Genomic DNA, 18,562 nt, shown 5'->3' on the forward strand with positions numbered 1-18,562 from the left:
CTTCAATGAACAAGGCTCGTGATTCAGCTCATGTCCATTCATTCTTAGGCACTTCGATTGGCTTGGGAACACATGTTCCCCTTCACCAATCAAAAAAGTGTAAATCCTGCTGTGAACGAGTGGTGGGAGTAGGCAGAAGCATGGGAACCCGCCCCTACAACACTGGACACATATATGTGGCTTTTCATTCATGCAAGCAGATGTAGGAGCTGGGTAATTTCTTTGCCAGAATTCTAAGCTGAATGCAAATTGGCATGCAAATCTGGAATAATCAAATATGGACATCTTTGAACCATCTTGATCCATCAAACTATACCCGGGTCTGGATAAGCTACAACCACCTTAATTGGTCCAATTAAACAGACTGCACTGCAAAACACGGTACTTGGAAAACATTTTGGGAATTATGTATTTAAAGTGAGTATGAGGACTTAAATGTGGACATTGAATATTGTAAACTGGGCTCTTATCATGCTCTTGACTGCACATTGAGTCACCAAAATGAAACAAGTTTGTACTACAGGAGTTTAGACATTTTAAACTTTAAATCACTACCTACCTGTGAATTCTAGTTCAGGGAAGGATATTTATCAAGAGTGTCTGAGACAAAATATTGGTAGGGTTTTAGAAATTTGTGCATAACTGTCTCAGACATCTTAAGAAATCACTTAAAGGGAACCTAAACTGAGAAATATATGTATTTTTTCTTTTAAATTCATACCAGTTGCCTGATTCTCCTGCTTATCCTGTGTCTCTAATACTTTTAGCCACAGCCCCTCAACAAGCATGCAGATCAGGTGGTCTAACTGAAGTCAGACTGGATAAGCTGCATGCTTGTTTCAGGTGTGTGATTCAGCCACTACTGCAACCAAAAGGATAAGCAGGACTGACAAGCAAATAGTGCAGTTTCCTTCTTAAGCTGTTAGGAATAGGAGGAGTTAGAAAGATATCTCAAACAGTGCAGTGTGTGAGGGAAATTGTTGTTGCTGAGGTAACCAATACATCTGCTGTATTGCATCTATGCCCAGCACTGGAAGGATTAAGCACAGAACAGCTTCACAGGACACCTGGGAGCATGGGGGAGGAATCCTTCACAAATCATGCCTAGCCTGCACTGCACAAGTTGTGTAGAATTGCTATTAAGCACTTCTTGATCTGTGGCAGTTTAGGAATGCATTTGCATTTTTCTTAACTGTGCAGTTCTAGAAATTCACACTAAACTGCCGCTATTAACTAGGAATTAAGAAGGTTTGTATTATCATGCAGAACAGTTCCCCTGCTGGTTAGAACTGTTCAAGAAAAAAAGACTTTTGGTAATGCGTTGATAAATCTGGCCCAGTGACTTCTGAGATAGTAAAGACATAATCAGAGCAAGGTCCTTTTACAAGAAACGGTTCTTGTCAGAAGATGGGTAAGTGGTCACAGAGAGTAAGGAAACTTCAAATCGAAATGATTCTTTACAGATAGGCACAATAGCCAATAAATGTGTTCGGTTAGAATATTTGTGTACCTCTAACTAAATTACTTTACTAGTTCGTGATTTCGAAGATATTCAGAGTAATGTAAAACAAAAAAGGGATAAGAGGCACCCAAGATGAATAAAACATAGTTAAAAACACATCAAATATGAAAATGAAGAGGTGGCTTACCTCTAAGGATGAAGCTAGGTTTAAGACAAAACGTTCATTGAAAGGGGCACTACAGCGAAAAACTGTAAAATTTAAAATATGTGAAAACATATACAAATAAGAAATACATTTTTTCCAGAGTAAAATGAGCCATAAATTACTTTTCTCCTTTAATTCTGTCACTTACAGTAGGCAGTAGAAATCTGACAGAAGTGACAGGTTTTGGTCTAGCCCATCTCCTCATGGGGGATTCTCAGGGATTTCTTTATTTTCAAAAGCAGTTAGTGAATGGCGCTTGCTGCTTCCAACTGACAAAAAAAGTGTACGGTGGGCAGGGAGGCTAGCCAGCACCTTTGTATATATCTTTTTCAGGGAGTGTCTATATAAAGAATAAAGGCCATGCTGAGAATCCCCTATGGAGAGATGGACTAGCCCAAAACCTGTCGGTAATGTCAGATTTCTACTACCTACTGTAAGTGGCAGCAACATAAGAGAAAATAAATTTATGGCTCATTTTACTCTGGAAGAAACATGCTTCTTATTTGTATGTGTTTATATATATTTTAAGATTTTTGTGACAGTGGTCCTTTAAGGTGCTGTGTCATTCTGCTCTACCCAGATTCCACCTAATGTGTTGTATTGTAGCTGACACTATTTTGCATACTATAACATGGTATGAGTCAAAGTCCATGAACAGTTCATCAACTGGTGTTGCGTTCTATCGCATGACAGCACAAATATTGTTTTCGGTAATGTTCTGTACCAGGGGCGAAACTACAGAAGAGCAGCCCATGGAAACAGGGGGACCCAGACCTGTATAGGGGCTCCAATTACTACTTCACTCTCTGCAGTAAATGGATCCATGCTTCAGATCAGGCGTTTTTGTTTTTTTTGGCTACACTTGTTATAGGTATATTTTGATGTCTACACTTGTTTTATGCCCCCTGCTAGGTGAGCTCCATGGCTGTGAGGGTCACCAGGGTTGGCAAGGGAAAGGGTGTGAGCATTGGAGGACCCAAACAAAGTTTTCCTCGGGGGGGGGGGGGGGCATTATTTGAAGTTACACCATGTTATGCACATGTTATAATGCAATGCATCGCAACACCCCAGTGTAAAACTAGCCGCATGGATTCTCCTCAACTTCCAAGCATGAAGAAAAAAAAAAGTGTTGATCATTTTGACAAGCATACAATCGCAGTACTTTGAGTCAATCGCTGTTAAAAGTCACAGCGCCCACAGGAAATGTACCCATTTTTCATGCCAAAATGACGGCTACTTCGAATAAAGACTTTTTAAAAGTCTGTTAATGCTTATCCTGCCTCTTGTGCAGAGTAGACATGCACAAACCACTATTGCTAAACAGACGTATAGATAAAGCATAGAATAAACGTTCTTTATTACCTCTCAGCCAGGCGTCGAACAACAACAAAAAAAGGAAAGCACTTTTTTTTTTCATTTGAGAACTAATACGCAGGGAGCTGCAGAAGGCTATTATAAATCTCATTGCGGGGGCACATTTAAAGTACAATGTAGCACGCTACATGATGCAGTGTACATAGTGGTATTAATAAACACTTATAATTGAACCATTTTTCAAGGCTACAATATTGTTCAATTAAATTAAACAGTCTTCAGACTTGCATTTTCCACCTCACTGTTAGACTTATGTTCATTGCCTATCTGTGTTAAGTTTAATGTCGTTATATTATATTGCCAAATCGTGTGCGTGATGGCGCTAATAATACATTATTTTCGGCAGAAAAAAACGGGTAAAGTCTGAACGATCGCCGACGGTCTGTTAAGTACCTGGCTTCAAAGTGGCTGATTTGTGAGGTTAGGCGTGGTGATCTTCAGACGTTTTTACAATGTTTTAGAAGTAAACAGTCTTTATTTAAAATCATTTGACGCAGACACTGGTGACCTCAAATGCACTGGCTCTTAATAAGTGCAATCGAAGCAAATGGCTTGCTTTTGTAAGACTCTTACCTTTCCATTAGTTTCTTTGAACAGTAATGTTGCTACACAAAACTTTCCCAGAGCCTGATCACTTAGTTTAGTTTTAGGAGCTGTGTAAAAAGATGTACAAGGTGTACTTTGCCTTTTGTTCGCTTATAGGCAGGATGTAAGAAACTTAAGAAAAAAAAAAATAAAACCTTGTAAAACAAATTATAAACCTACCTTATTTAAAGAGGAACTTTAACCAAAGATTGAACTTCTTTCCAATTCGGGGCTGATACCCCCTTTCCCATGAGAAATCTGTACCTTTTCTTTTTATTGTGGAAAAAACCCTCCCACAATGTGATGTCATGACCATGGCACTGAAAGTTTGCTGTCTGTGAACCTCATTGCACTGTAGGAAATAACTTTTTTTTCCAACTGCTGAGCAAGCAATATCTCCCTTTGTGCTCAGAACTCTCAGTAACGAACATTCCATACAGATCACCAGGTTGAACTTAAGATGTCACCACCTATGATAAACTTTAGAATGTAAACCAGGGAGAGGAAAGATTTGACAATGGGCAAACACTGACTAAATAATCTCTAAATTAATATTGGAAAAAATAAACAATTGTATTCATTATGTTCTTACAGTTCCTCTTTGAATCAGTGTTTTGGCTATGACCTCTCTCTCAGGATCCAGAGTACTGATGCTATGAACGATGGTAAACTGAATTGTTAGCTGTCTCTACCGGCCTCTTTCACATCATTGTGGATGACCCCCCCCTCCATCCACATCCACATGATGCCACAGCCACCTTATGGATTGGAGCAGAGCATAGGGCACAGTGTTTCTACATCTGCACATGCCACACATGATAGCTTCATAGCATGCACAGCAAGGTCTAGCACAGAGAGATGTTCCTGAAGTGGAATGCACTGGGAGACAACAGTAAGGCTAGGTTTATATTTGTACCATTTTCAATATAGAAATCAGGATGTATCAACAGCTCCAATGTTTAGAACCCATTTAGGCATGTCCAGTTTTAGCACATCCATTGTCTTTGTCACAGTAGTGTAAAGCTAAGTCCCAACCTTCAGGACTTGTCAGGACACCACATACAATAAATATGCAATGGAAAAAATGAAAGTCTAGACGAACTTTGTCTGTTCTTGCCAGGGTTTTCAATGGCATGGGCTCCTCTATGGATACCCAGCTATGTGGATCATCTGGTAGGCACCTTGCCGATGGATGTGGAGTAAGAAAGGAGCCAGACCTGGTCGCCTACTGACGGCAGCGCTGTATTGGCTTGTCCCCACCCCCTCCTCTCCATGTTCTAGGAGATATGGTGGTGCTTAATGGCTGGGGATAAGCTGTTGCCGCTGTCTCTGTGTACCGGAGATGGCATCCCATCCACTCTAGTTATCGCCGAGATGCACCTGTGTCTGCTCTTGAACCTGCCTGTCTCCCTTTCTTTAAATCACAATGGACACCATGGTGACAATGGGACAGTCACAGAGTATTTTACACCAGATCCACAGCTGTGGTCTAGTGTGACCCCAGTCTAAAAAGACTGCTTAGACTACTGTCCTTTTGTTGGAATGTGTATTTAGAAACAACAGTTTATTATGTTTATTTCTATGCATTACCAGCTATAACCAGGGGCTGGCAGTGTATTCTACTAACAAAGGTCTTACTACATCCTGTGTCTCTAATGGAAGTTGTTAGTAAACTTGTTTGTATTCTTGGTATCTTAGAGAGCCATTAGCCATGAAGCATTATTACAGCCTTTCTCAACCATTGTACTCCGGAGGAACCCTGCAAATAACTTTTGGATCTCAAGGAACCCCTGCAAACAATTTGCAGTGGCCGTAAGTCTCTATGAGATTGGCTACAGTTCCTGTGGTGCAATGCAATGAGACGGAAGTGCTTTGGATGACGCAGAAGTGACACAGATTCTGCAGTGCATTGCCGAGTGGTACCACTTGACACACAATTGTATTGGAGTTAACGTCTTGCGCCGATCTTTCAAAATCCAGCTATGTATTTCCTGTCCAGTAACGAGCATGTCACTGAGCAGGGGGTGGAGCTAAACAAATTACCCTGTTTGCACACTCTGCCGCAGGGACATTTAAAATACAAAATGGTGCGGTGTGATTTTGCTGCCGCAGGACAATCGCAGCACACCATGTGTGCAGTTAGCCTTAATGGCCGTGTAGACCCACAAAAAAGTGAATTCTATGTCTTTGTACCGTAATTACATTTTTTTTAAAAAGCTTAGCTGTTATTTAAATATCATGAACAATATTAAAATAACAGCATACCAAATAAACAGACACCTGTTATAAATAAAGGCATCCCGCTGTTGTCCATCATTTTGTCTGCCAACATTACTTGCATATCGGTGATCTGCACATCAGGTCTGACCAGTGCTTTTAGCTCAGACAAGAAGAACAAAGCTTAGAGCACTGATCAGACCTAATATGCAGAGACAGAACACAAATATGTTTCTGGTTGTAATTCTTTCTAAGCATTTGCCTGTAAAACTTAATGAAATACACACACACATAGAAGCAAAACCCACCCCTCAGCAACCATGGCAGTCAACATTATAGCTCTGCTCTCCTCTTTCCATAGAACAAGACACACTGCTCAGTCAAGAGCAGAACCTCATGCTTGTCATCTGAAATGATCAGGAATGATCATAATGAGCACCAGAAAATGTAAATTGTGTATGTACATAGATTTAGCCTTTCTGCAAAAGATAATGTCAATTTTAAAAAGGCAAACTTTTCTCTATGACTTTGACACATGCAGAGCTGCATTTGGCTTTGGTTTAAAGCAAACCTGATGCGAAAAAAAGTAAACTTATGATATAATGAATTGTATGTGCAGTACAGATAATAAATAGAACACGATGATCAAAGAAACGACTTTTTATTTTCAGTTATATAGCTTTTTTTAATAATATTGCATCATTCTGTCATATTTACAGTTTACAAACCACACTCTGTCTTTTGAGCTATAGAACAAAGCAGAAAGACCTTTCTTGCAGTAAAACCTTATCTCAAGCTGTCTCTCGCTGTTTCTTGCCTGTTTAAAGGAAACCAGAGACGAAGGGTAGTTGAAAAATGAAAAAAGATTTTATACATACCTGGGGCTTCCTCCAGCCCCATAAGCCTGGATCGCTCCCACGCCGCCATCCTCTGCTGCCTCTATCACTGGTACCGGGTCCCGTCACTTCCGCCGGACGCGACCAGTTGTACGCATGCGCAGGGGCTCCCTCTGGCTCTGTACGCATGCGCCTGCGCAGTAGGGAGGGAGCGCACTACACTTGCGTCGACTGGCTGAAATTACGGGACCCGGTACCGGGGGACAGAGGCAGCGGAGGAAAGCGGCATGGGAGCGATCCAGGCTGATGGGGCTGGAGGAAGCCCCAGGTATATATAAATTTAGTATCATCTTCATCTCTGGGTCTCTTTAAAGGAGTCATCAGGGAAATTTAAAGAAATGAGCTTTACTCACCTGGGGCTTTCTCCAGCCCCTTGCAGCCAACGTGGCCATGATTGACAGCGGCGCTTCGCGCAGCCGCAGTAAGGCCGACCCTGTGGTGAGCCTGAATACCGAGCCGGTGAGAGCACCACAGTGGCGGGGAGCGGAGGTGACAGAAATGAGCTTTACTCACCTGGGGCTTTCTCCAGCCCCTTGCAGCCAACGTGGCCATGATTGACAGCGGCGCTTCGCGCAGCCGCAGTAAGGCCGACCCTGTGGTGAGCTTGAATACCGAGCCGGTGAGAGCACCACAGTGGCGGGGAGCGGAGGTGACAGCTTGGGACAGTCGGCTGCAAGAGGCTGGAGAAAGCCCCAGGTGAGTAAAGCTTATTTTTTATATTTCCCTGATGACTCCTTTAAGTGCTTCAGAGAACCGGACTGTATTCCACCCAGGGGGTGGAGAGTTCATAGAAGCTCTTTTGCATAGATCACAACTGAAGTTTTTTTTAACTCTTCCTGTACTGAAAAACAATATGAGACTCTTTTCTTTGCTACTAATGTTCTATCTCTTAACTGTACTACACATACAATTCATTATCTCGTAAGTTTATTTTGGCTTCAGGTTTGCTTTAAGTATAATGCTTACAAAGAGTTACTCACAAAAATGAGCATGAAAACCTCCCTTTAGCTCTTACAACCCCACATACCACCAAGTGACGCCTCCTTATCAGCTATCCATTATTCCTGCTCAGAAGTAATTACCATAAATCCCATTTTGCATGTAGGATTGTGTTGTATATTTCATATTAATACGACACCACCACCGGAGGAGCCTATTCAACACCGATTACATTAGTGTCGCTAGAAGTCATTATTAAACCAGGAATTTCATTCACACATGAATTTCTGTGCGGTAAAAAGACGGGAATCCTTTGCTTCTCGCACAGGTAAATTAAATAATACAAGCAATACATTAAACAAGCTCTCATACATTTTCATTATTTTGTCACCAAGAAAAAAAAAATAATACTGTGATCTTTATTACTCGTATAAACATCCAAGTAGCTAATTTATATATGTGACGGGGTTGGCACTCTGCTGCTGTCATATATCACGGCTAAGTTGGTGGAAAAAGAACAAACAGATGTAATATTGGTGAGATCTGTTTCTCATTTTGCTTTTTTAAGGCTGAAAATCCTCATTCAGACAAATAAGAGGAAAGCTGACATAGAGAAAGATGTGGGACCTGGGTTACATTAGGTCTACAGCAATGCCCAATGCCAAGCAGCAGCCACCAAAGCAATTCAATCCTGAGATTTATGAAATAGGAGATTAAACTAAAACTGAAATGAACCTGAAAAAAAAGTTAGATACCTATGTAAAGGAATGTCTGGATCTCATAGAGAAAAAGGACTGGATCCCATAGAGGGAAGGGTCTGGATCCCATAGAAGGAAGGGTCTGGATCCTATAGAGGGAAGAGTCTGGATCCCATAGAGGGAAGGGTCTGGATCCCATAGAGGGAAGGGTCTGGATCCCATAGAGTGAAGGGTCTGGATCCCATAGAGGGAAGGGTCTGGATCCTATAGAGGGAAGGGACTGGATCCCATAGAGGGAAGGGTCTGGATCCCCTAGAGGGAAGGGTATGGATCCTATAGAGCATACATGTCAAACTCTGGCCCGCGGGCCAAATTTGGCCCTAAGAGCCATTACATTTGGCCCTCAAGTGGTTTCCCCACTTTGCATTATGTTTGGCCCACTCTAGACCACCAGGGAAGCTGTTTTGGAGGTGAAGCCCTAGAACACCAGGGGAGGTAGGGGGAAAGCACTAGGGAACTGTATAGGGAAGGGTGGGGGCCTCTAGACACCAGGGAACTGTATAGGGGAGGGAGGACCAATAGACACCAGATAATTTTATAAGGGAGGAAGGTGGCCAGTAGACATTGGTTGGTCCGTGGCTAGGTCCCAGTGTACAGTTTCGGCCCATGACTAGGTCCCAGTGTACAATTTCGGCCCACTTTGTACTTAAGTCTGACACCCCTGCTATAGAGGGAAGGGTCTGGATTCCATAGAGGCAAGGGTCTGGATCCTATAGAGGGAAGGGTCTGGATTCCATAGAGGGAAGGGTCTGGATTCCATAGAGGGAAGGGCCTGGATCCCATAGAGGGAAGGGACTGGATCCCATAGAGGGAAGGGACAGGATCCCATAGAGGGAAGGGTCTGGATCCCATAGAAGGAAGGGTCTGGATCCTATAGAGGGAAGGGTCTGGATTCCATAGAGGGAAGGGTCTGGATTCCATAGAGGGAAGGGTCTGGATCCTATAGAGGGAAGGGTCTGGATCCTATAGAGGGAAGGGTCTGGATCCTATAGAGGGAATGGTCTGGATTCCATAGAGGGAAGGGTCTGGATTCCATAGAGGGAAGGGACTGGACCCCATAGAGGGAAGGGTCTGGATCCCATAGAGACTTCCCGGTCCTCTCTCTACCCTCAGTCCACCTGAAGTAAAAATAAACTTATGAGATATGCAATTGTATCTAGTATCCTAAGCCTTAATAAGACTCTACTGAAATTCCAAAGCATTGTTTTGTATCTGAAAATGAATTTTAAAGCGAGGGATCACACTTGAGTCCACCGAAAATGGTAGTGGTTTTCTGTAGACTACTGCACTGCAATATGAACATAGGACTTACATAAGGGGTCAACTACGTTTACAAAAATTAGGAGAGGTTTCACTTATAAGCGTGGACAAATTAGTAATGCAAGTGATCAGAGAGAGGGGAAACAAGCGGAGCACAGGTAAATGTAGGATGTCAGAGCGACTATTTTCTATTTGTAACTGGAACATCACTATCTATGAGAGAGCAAGCTGTCCATTATGATAGGTAAACAAAGCGGCCAAGGAAAGTGTCTGTAGGGAGCAAAGGAAGCAGAATTCCTAATTAAAACTGTAAAGGTATAGTTGCGATAAAGATGATTAGTCTGCTTATATGTCATTGTTATTACAGTTTAAGGTCTGTAGGTTTAAGGTCTTTAGTTTCTCCTCTCTGTTCTTATCCATCAAATTCCTCTAGGAAATGTACATATACATTTAAAATTACTAACGGCTCAAGGCAATTATTTCATACTATGTGTCACCTAATTTATTGTTTCCAAAACCTCTGCTTGTCCTACATCAGTCCCAATTCACAAGGTCCTCATCAAACAATGACCTCGGATTTTCTTGAGTCATACATCTTTAAACATGAACACAGAGCAATCAAACGCTTTGGGAGATGTATATCTTGATGTACTGTATTTAGATAATTGATAAAACTGTCTGCCAGTCTTTGCAAAGCCCCAGGTACAATGTTCTTTTTCTTCTCCCCTTTGTTGACAAAGTAATTACGATACCATCGTTAGTCAAACAGCTGTAAGACGACGCCACGTTGGCGATCAGGGAACCAAACTTTTGCAAAGCAGGAAGTCTTGTGGTTTACTGACAGTGTAGATACAATGTAATTCATAGGAGATGTGCTGTGGAAAGTTCAGAGCTAAATTAATGCAGTACTGTTTAACCATTTATGTTGCAGACCTTAAAACTGTTCTTAATCTTAACTGTAGTAGTAGAAGCTATGAGAGCCATGGGAAGTTGAATATCGTAGCCTTCTATTGTACCCCTTAAATGTCATTAGATTAGCTTGAATCTTCAGTTCAGAAAGGAAAACATACCAGTAATGCAGCACTTTGCGTGGCACTGAAGCACCTTTTAGGCCTATATTGGAGATAGCTGGAGGTGCCCGAAATTAAAAAATAGGGTGTACACACAGGAACACTAACTAAAAACATAAATATATATATATATATATATATATATATATATATATATATATATATATATAGGGATGTTTCTTGGGCAGTGCAGGCAGCGCAACGGCCCTAGGCACAGACCAGCATGCAGAACAAGGGGGCGCTGGCAGGAGTACATAACCGTTAGGGAGCTGGTGATGCACGGTGCAGCCAAATGGAAGAAGATTACCAGCGCGATCACCTTCCTTGACTCCTCCTGGGCTGCCTGCGTCAGAAGTCAACTCATCATTACGTCACCACCACCACTTGATGACACCTGATGTCCTGTAGTGGTACTGCAGGCTGTCAGTGTGCAGCGCTCATGGAGGAGTCAGCTTTCCGGGCTCTCTTCGCCTGTGTGTTTTCCTGGATCCTGTTTCCTACTGGATGAGCGTCTGGTGACTAGTAAGTAGGCAGATCTACTTGTGACCCGTGGCTTTGTGACTGTCCCTAAAGAGTAAGGCCTCGTTTCCATCTATGCGCTTCTGTCCGCTTTTCAGCAACATGTATCAATCTGTAACATTGATGTGCTGATAAAAAGCGGATAGAAGCGGACAGATGGAAACAAGGCCTAAGGGTTCGTGAGTCTATGGGGGCACAATTTTTACACCCTTGCCTTGGGTGCAAGAAACTACTATATATATATATATATATATATATATATATATATATATATATATATATATATATATATATATATATATATATCAGTGTTCTCCCCAGAATTTTTTTCCAGCCGGGTGGCATGAAAAAATAGCCGGGTAGCACAAGATGAGAGGATGCAGGGCTGTCACTTCTCTGCTTACAGAGGAGGAGATCAGCAGATGACAGCCGGGTGCTCACCAAAACTAGCCGGGTGCAACACCCGGCTAAAAGAGCCTGGGAAGAACATATATATATATATATATATATATATATATATATATATATATATATATATACACAGTATATCAGGTAGATATAGAGTAAAAGTCTCCTATAGTGATGGGCTCATGGGTAGAAAACTATCCGAATCCGTGATTCTAATGAGGCTTAACTGCAACAGGACAATGAGGCTTAATTTCCTTAATTGCCTGGCCGAAGGAGGAAGTGCGCAGTATTGAGTTGTGAAACGCGTCCCATTAGACCCATGCGAGCGTGTGATACGCATAGAAGCACCGGGCATCTAGGTAATTAACTCCTATGCACACACTTCTCCCATGCATGCACACACCTGAGGCACTTAAGCCTCATTATAATCACGGATTCGGATAGTTTTCTACCCATGAGCCCATCTCTAGTCTCCTACCATAAAGTAGTATTACTCAAAAAATAGTTCAGTGTAAAACTTAACTTTTATTGTGCACTTTCGACAATGCATTTCAAGGCCAAAGCTGTTTCCTCAGGTCAATTACTGTGCCTCCGAAGGCTAACTGATACTCCTGAGGGAGGCACAGTAATTGACCCAAGGAAGTGGCCTTGGTCGTGAAATGCATTGTCGAAAGTGCACAATAAATGTTAACAAGTTTTACATGGAACCACTTTTTTGAATTTTTGAAATTGTGAGTTCCTCCGATGTCAGTCAGGGACATAGCAATGCAAGACTGGCATGTCATGTGACCCAAAGCAAGTCACATAACGGCATATCTATTACAAGGGCGCTAGGAGATTTGGGCACACGGTAAAGCCGATATATGGATCACCTTGCTCCTGCACAAGTCCCGGCGGCGTTAATTACTATTCCCCCTCCAGGCCTCCACCGTTCAGAGTCTTGGAAGTTGGATGTCATATGGAATTTAAATTCTGTTTCTACAGAAGGGCCCACTAGAGGTGCCTACAGAAGGGCCCACCGGAGGTTTCCCCATCTCACTGGTAGCCCAGTCCGGCTCTGTCCAGGAACAGCCCCAGCTATACAACAGGAACGTGAACAAGACCAGGAAAATTTTAGAGACTATTGCCCATCACTACTGCAAAGATTTTGATAAGCTGTCTCAGACCAGAAAGAACAGGAGTTGGCTGTCCACACTGAATGCAATTTTTTCACACACAAAACCGACAACAACATATCAAAAACTCATGGAAAGCTCTGCAGCTCTACTTCAATGCTAGGATCTTCTCATGATGATTCTGCCCCAGTTGAGGCTAGGATTCTGGTTAATGAGGAAACAGTGACAGCTTTGTATCTGACAGGTCACTGAATGCGAATTGGGTTGTCAATAACAGGAGCACACCAATGTCATCACTATTTGCCACATGACCCAGGTTCCCCAACCAGTATTTCAGTTCTGTATATAGCTCATCCCTTGCAGCTGAACTGTTAAAGATGCATGCTATCAATTTGATCATGTGATTGACTTGTTTTTTGTTGGCTGGTTCTGTCACGCTAATACCACAAGTATCACAAAGTATTATGTGATCATGACCAGTCAATCAGATGCTGATACATTTATTACACTACACTAATACATTAGCAAACTGATCCATGGTTTGCCATGATTTCTCTTGCTGGTGGTACATATATCTTATAATACTTACTGCTTGTTACATTCCCCTTTTCCTCCTGTATGTTTGATATCTATATTAGTGGACTGCATGTGACCAAATTGAGCCAATTAGAGATTTTCTGCATACCAGGGCATTTTTATAGCCAGAGTTCATTTAAGTAGTGACGTGATCATGCTCTGAGCCAGCCTAAGTGCCTACAGTGTTATGAATATCTCCACTTCACATGCTTGAACACATATGTGAGTTTTATGATCTTCTTTGTCCTTTTTTATCTCTGCAGAAGGGGGAACCTGTGAAGTTATAGCAGCACATCGGTGCTGTAATAAGAATAGAATTGAGGAACGGTCTCAAACCGTGAAGTGTTCATGTTTGCCAGGAAAAGTGGCAGGTACAACCAGAAACAGACCCTCCTGTGTTGACGGTGAGCTCACTAATTCTTTACTGTGTTTCATGCAAATCGCAATAAGCAGTTGTGATCAGGGGTAGAACAATGCGTATATGTAATAAAGGGTGCAGCGGATTTGCACTAGTAGAATATTGGTAAAATAAACAAAATGCTATGACTTAAGTCCGATAGTAAAATATTGGTAATCCTTTACTAGGATATTCTACCTAATTACCTAATCTAAGCCTACTCACATAAATCCTGATGCCTAACCCTTAACCCCCCCTCTACTGATACTAGCCCTTAAACCGGTCTCCACCTATACCTAACCCTCAACACTTCCTGTACTTATGCCTAACCCTTAACAGCACCCCCCCCCCCCCCGTTAGGCCTAAACCTTAACCCTTGCCCAGGTGGCAATTAACACTAGCAAAGTGTTCCCACCATGCTCAGTCAGTCAAATTTCAATTGATTTTTGATAGCTAGTGATAGGCACTCAGTTGTTTTTTGATTACACTTCTGCTGAAATGTAATCAAAATAAAGTAGACAGAGTAGTAGTTTTAAAGGACTACTGAAGTGAGAAGTATATGGCTGTCACCATAATTATTTCCTCTTAATCAATGCCAATTGCCTGGCAGCCCTGCTGATCTATTTGGCTGCAGTAGTGTCTGAAAAAAACAGAAGCAAGCATGCAGCTAATCTTGTCAGATCTGACAATAATTTCAGAAACACCTGATCTGCTGCATGCTTGTTCGGGGTCCATGGCTAATATTATTAGAGGCGGAGGATCAGCAGGACTGCCAGGCAACTAGTATTGCTTAAAAGAAAATAAATATGGCAGCCTCAATATTCTTCTTGCTCCAGTTGTCCTTTAAACACTACAATTCAATTTATTTGTGATTGAACTCTTGCCTTATCAACCCATGTATGGTTACGTTAGCATATGCAACAATATTAGCTCCTTCCATAATAATTACTATTAACTTTAGCTGTGTTTCTTAGTAGTAGTAAACTTTTGAAACCTTTTGCGACACAAAAAGTATTATTTTGGTTTCTTGTTTAGAAATAATATATTTAGAACTATGCCTGAAAGTAGACTTTACAATTGGTAATGGTTCCCTTATTTGAGCAGAACATTTTCTTGTTTTATTCTGTTATTATTCTGCATCGCTATGTAAGTTGTAGAATGTATTAAACATTATTTGTGTTTTCCAGAAAAACAGTGAATAGCATTTACCTTATGTATACATTGTCCATGTCATTATTGCTATACCATGTTTGATCAGTTTAGTAACCATAGTAAACAGCTGTTACAACAATATAGAATGCTTCCAATCGGATGTCACTTATAGCTGATGGCTTGTCAGGTGAATTGTCCACAACCGCTTTATATTAGAACAATTTAAATCAAGAACCCTTAACATGAATTACAGGGTTAGAAGTAAAGAGGTAAGCTTCAGTCAGTGCAATAAATATATTCCTATTATACAGACAAAATGTATGTGTATTTGTGACATGGGTAGATTCAGTATACATAATCGCTGAGCTTTTCCTATGACAAATTGCTTATAATGAGTTGGTAAAAAATTGTCCTCATTGTAGAAAAGGATGTAATCCCCAAATCTATGCCCATGTCTAAGTAAATCTGTTCTAAATAGAGCCCCAACATATACCCTCCAAAAATAACAATAAAAGGTTACCTTAAAGAAGAACAGTAACCAAGGATCGAACTTCATCCCAATCAGTAGCGGATACCACTTTTCTCATGAGAAATCTTTACCTTTTCTAGAATAGATTATCAAGGGGGCATGTATGGCTGATAATGTGGTGAAACCCCTCCCACAGTGTGATGTCAGGACCTGTTTGTGAGCCTTGTTGCATTGTGGGAAATAACAGCTGTTTCCGACTGGCAAGCAACTAGTATCTCCCTTTTGTGCATATGCATATGTATTAAAAAACAACCTTTTAGCCTTTCGCATTCTTAGGGTTGTGGTTGTAGATAATGGCAGTTGATGCTGTATGGTTTTTTTTTCATGTCTGCTAGTAGTAAAAATTATTACTGTATATACTCATGTATAAGCCTAATTTTTCAGCATAAAAAATGTACTAAAAATTTACCCCCTCAGCTTATATGCAAGTCAGTAGAGCCGAACAGATGGTGGAGCAGGTTCCTGGCAGGTATTGTTACTGGTTACTTGCTGTGTCCATGCCCCCCATTCTCTGCAACATGGTGTACAGAGTGCACTGCAATGTGCAGAGCGTGCAAGCAATGTGTTAGCAATGCAATGATCAGAGGTTCTTCCTGTGTGGCAATCGCTGTGTCTCATATCTATGATGCCATCTAGTGGGGCCTTGAGACACAGCTGTATCATCCTTGGGGCACATCTGGCTATGGGTAGGGAGGCTGACTTGTACTGGGGGTGCATCTGGCTACTGTGGAGGGGGCTTATATGTGAGTCAATCATATTTTCCTGGTTTCTGAGAGAAAAGTGGGTACCTCGGCTTACACGCTGGTCGGCTTATATGTAAGTATATACGGTACATGCAGGCTGATTGTGAATCAAACAATATGAACAAATTACATGGAGGATGTCAATCATTTCTTAATCTCTCTTCTATTTTTTTAAATTCTCACTTTGCAATGCATTGATTTATTTTTTTCCCCTTTTCGCTAAAATTCCTCTTTAAGTTAAAACTGCAAGTCATTTGTTTCAGGCGGTGAAAATTAATGTGTGTGAACAGTTTTCAAAATTATTTGCATAACTGCCCCCTAACCCTCTCTTCACGCACACTGTAAATGGTGCATATTTGTGAAAATGAGTACAGACAGTCCCCTACATATAAGTACTCAAGTTACAAACTGTACAGAATGTACTGTACTATTTTTATTGTATTATATTGTGGTATAAGTTGGCGTTACTGTATTGTGCTGTAAGTTCTTTAAACTAAAATACATCTAAAACAACCGAAAAAAAACCATTGTGTATACTGTATGTCCAAACCCAGAGTAGTCCAAAAATACAACATTTATCCACACGTACCAATATGTAAATACTGGACTTATGAACACAATGGACTTCCAAAAAGTCTATAGGGATAGAACCTGTTAGTAAGTAGGGGACAGCGACAACAAAACATTTGTAAAGCTCTTTTCTCCCTAAGGACCCAACGCACATAAGTTTGTCTCACATCAGTACATAGTGATGTGTAATGGGGAAAAAATTATGTGATCATAAATGCCAGACTAAACAGGTGATGACAGTACCATTTTTTTACTCTCTGGTACTATTTCAATTGCAGGGTGCAAAAGTTATTTTAAACAGATGATGAAAAATTATTTCCTAGGAGAAAACCTGAATTGACTCAGGCAGTATTGGCCCAAATGCAATTAACTTTTTCTCCTGAGTTTTCTCCTAAGTGATATTTTCACACCTAATCAATAGAATGCTTTTTAAGCCACCAGCAAGCAAGAAATACTCAAAATAATTGTGATAGTCCCTCTGTATCTACGTTTTGGTACTTTTTGAATTGCAAAGTGCTGAAAAGTTATTTTTAAAAGACTGAAAAATTATCTCCTAGGAGAAAACTTAGGAGGAAAACTTAATTGCAAGGGCTCGATTCACAACTATGTTAGCACGCCTAACAGCTTTGGACGTGCAAACTACGGTGCTAAGTGGTTTGCACGTCTAAATCTCTTACCGATCGCACGCAAAGTTTAAACGCTGCACGTTGCGCCGATAACGATGTTATCGGCGCATGTTATCGGCGCACCGTGCGGTGCTAAACTTTGCGTGCGAGAACGCTTACGCGCATATTAGCACGTGAAGCAGCCGTTTTCGCATCCTAAGTCCCTCTTTACTAGGGTGCTAACACTTAGCACCCTTTAGTGAAACGAGGCCCATATGAGAAATGTGGATGTTTGTGTGTTATAATCCAGACGTGGTGAAGGGAATTAGGGCCATATGCAATTCACTTTTTCTCCTGAGTTTTTCCCTATATGATATTTTTACAACTTGTCATAAAATGCCTTTGAAGACATCAGCGAGCTAGAAATGACTCAAAATAAATTTGATAGGACTTTTTCACCAACTTTTGACTACATTTTCAATTGTACAATGCTGAAAATTTAGTTTACAGACAAGAAGAAAATTATCTCCTAGGAGATAACTCAGGTGAAAAAATTAATTGCATATGGGCCTTACTCTCAAAAGCCATCATGTGACTGAAACGTCAAATAGAACTTTAAGGTGTTTGCAATGATTATTATATAGTTTAGAGATGAAATTATTGCTGTAAGGGCCGCAGATGCGTGTTAATTGATTCTGACTGTTATTAATATTTCAGAATCTCAGAAAGGAATTTGCAGGCACACTGAATATATAGCGGCACTTTTATATAATATTTTTTAAAGATGCCCTCGATAAATTAGGTTTAAAGGCCTTTTTGCCACAAAGTCGATACCTCTATATTATATATATTCCACATACATTTCTAGAGGAAAGAAAAGCTAAAAAAAAAGGACGTGCAATCAATTTTCATTTCTTAGAGTAAAAAAAGAATGTTCTATTAAAAGCAAGGAGTCAGCTTCTTATCCCTCTAGCAGTTCCTCTGCCCAGATAAAAAGAGATTTTAGATTCCCCAGTTATTAATGTGCTGTCTATATGAACAATGCGCACTATTTCACAGTGCTAGCAAAATCTATGGCCATGTCCTCCTGTAATGATGCTGCAAACCAGCTAGCAGATTTGAGCACAGTGCTCTGTATCGGGACCTGAAGAGTCTGAGCTCTGCTACCACCAGCTGCTGCCC

The 18,562-nt window shown here is 41.0% G+C and overlaps 1 protein-coding gene across 4 annotated transcripts in view; it reads left to right on the forward strand.

Annotated features, from left to right (window-relative positions):
- Window positions 1-18,562, forward strand: part of TAFA1 (TAFA chemokine like family member 1) — a 647,736-nt gene that overhangs the window by 507,829 nt on the left and 121,345 nt on the right. For all 4 annotated transcript variants that reach the window (XR_011024039.1, XM_068253830.1, XM_068253829.1 and 1 more), the window contains one exon: window positions 13,648-13,788. Coding sequence is in view for 3 of the 4 variants with exons in the window: in XM_068253830.1 (XP_068109931.1) it covers window positions 13,648-13,788 (141 nt within the window). In the remaining variant the exon portion in view is untranslated. The remainder of the gene's footprint in view (window positions 1-13,647; window positions 13,789-18,562) is intronic.

This window comes from Hyperolius riggenbachi, chromosome 9, assembly GCF_040937935.1.
Source record: "Hyperolius riggenbachi isolate aHypRig1 chromosome 9, aHypRig1.pri, whole genome shotgun sequence".
NCBI lineage: Eukaryota > Metazoa > Chordata > Amphibia > Anura > Hyperoliidae > Hyperolius > Hyperolius riggenbachi.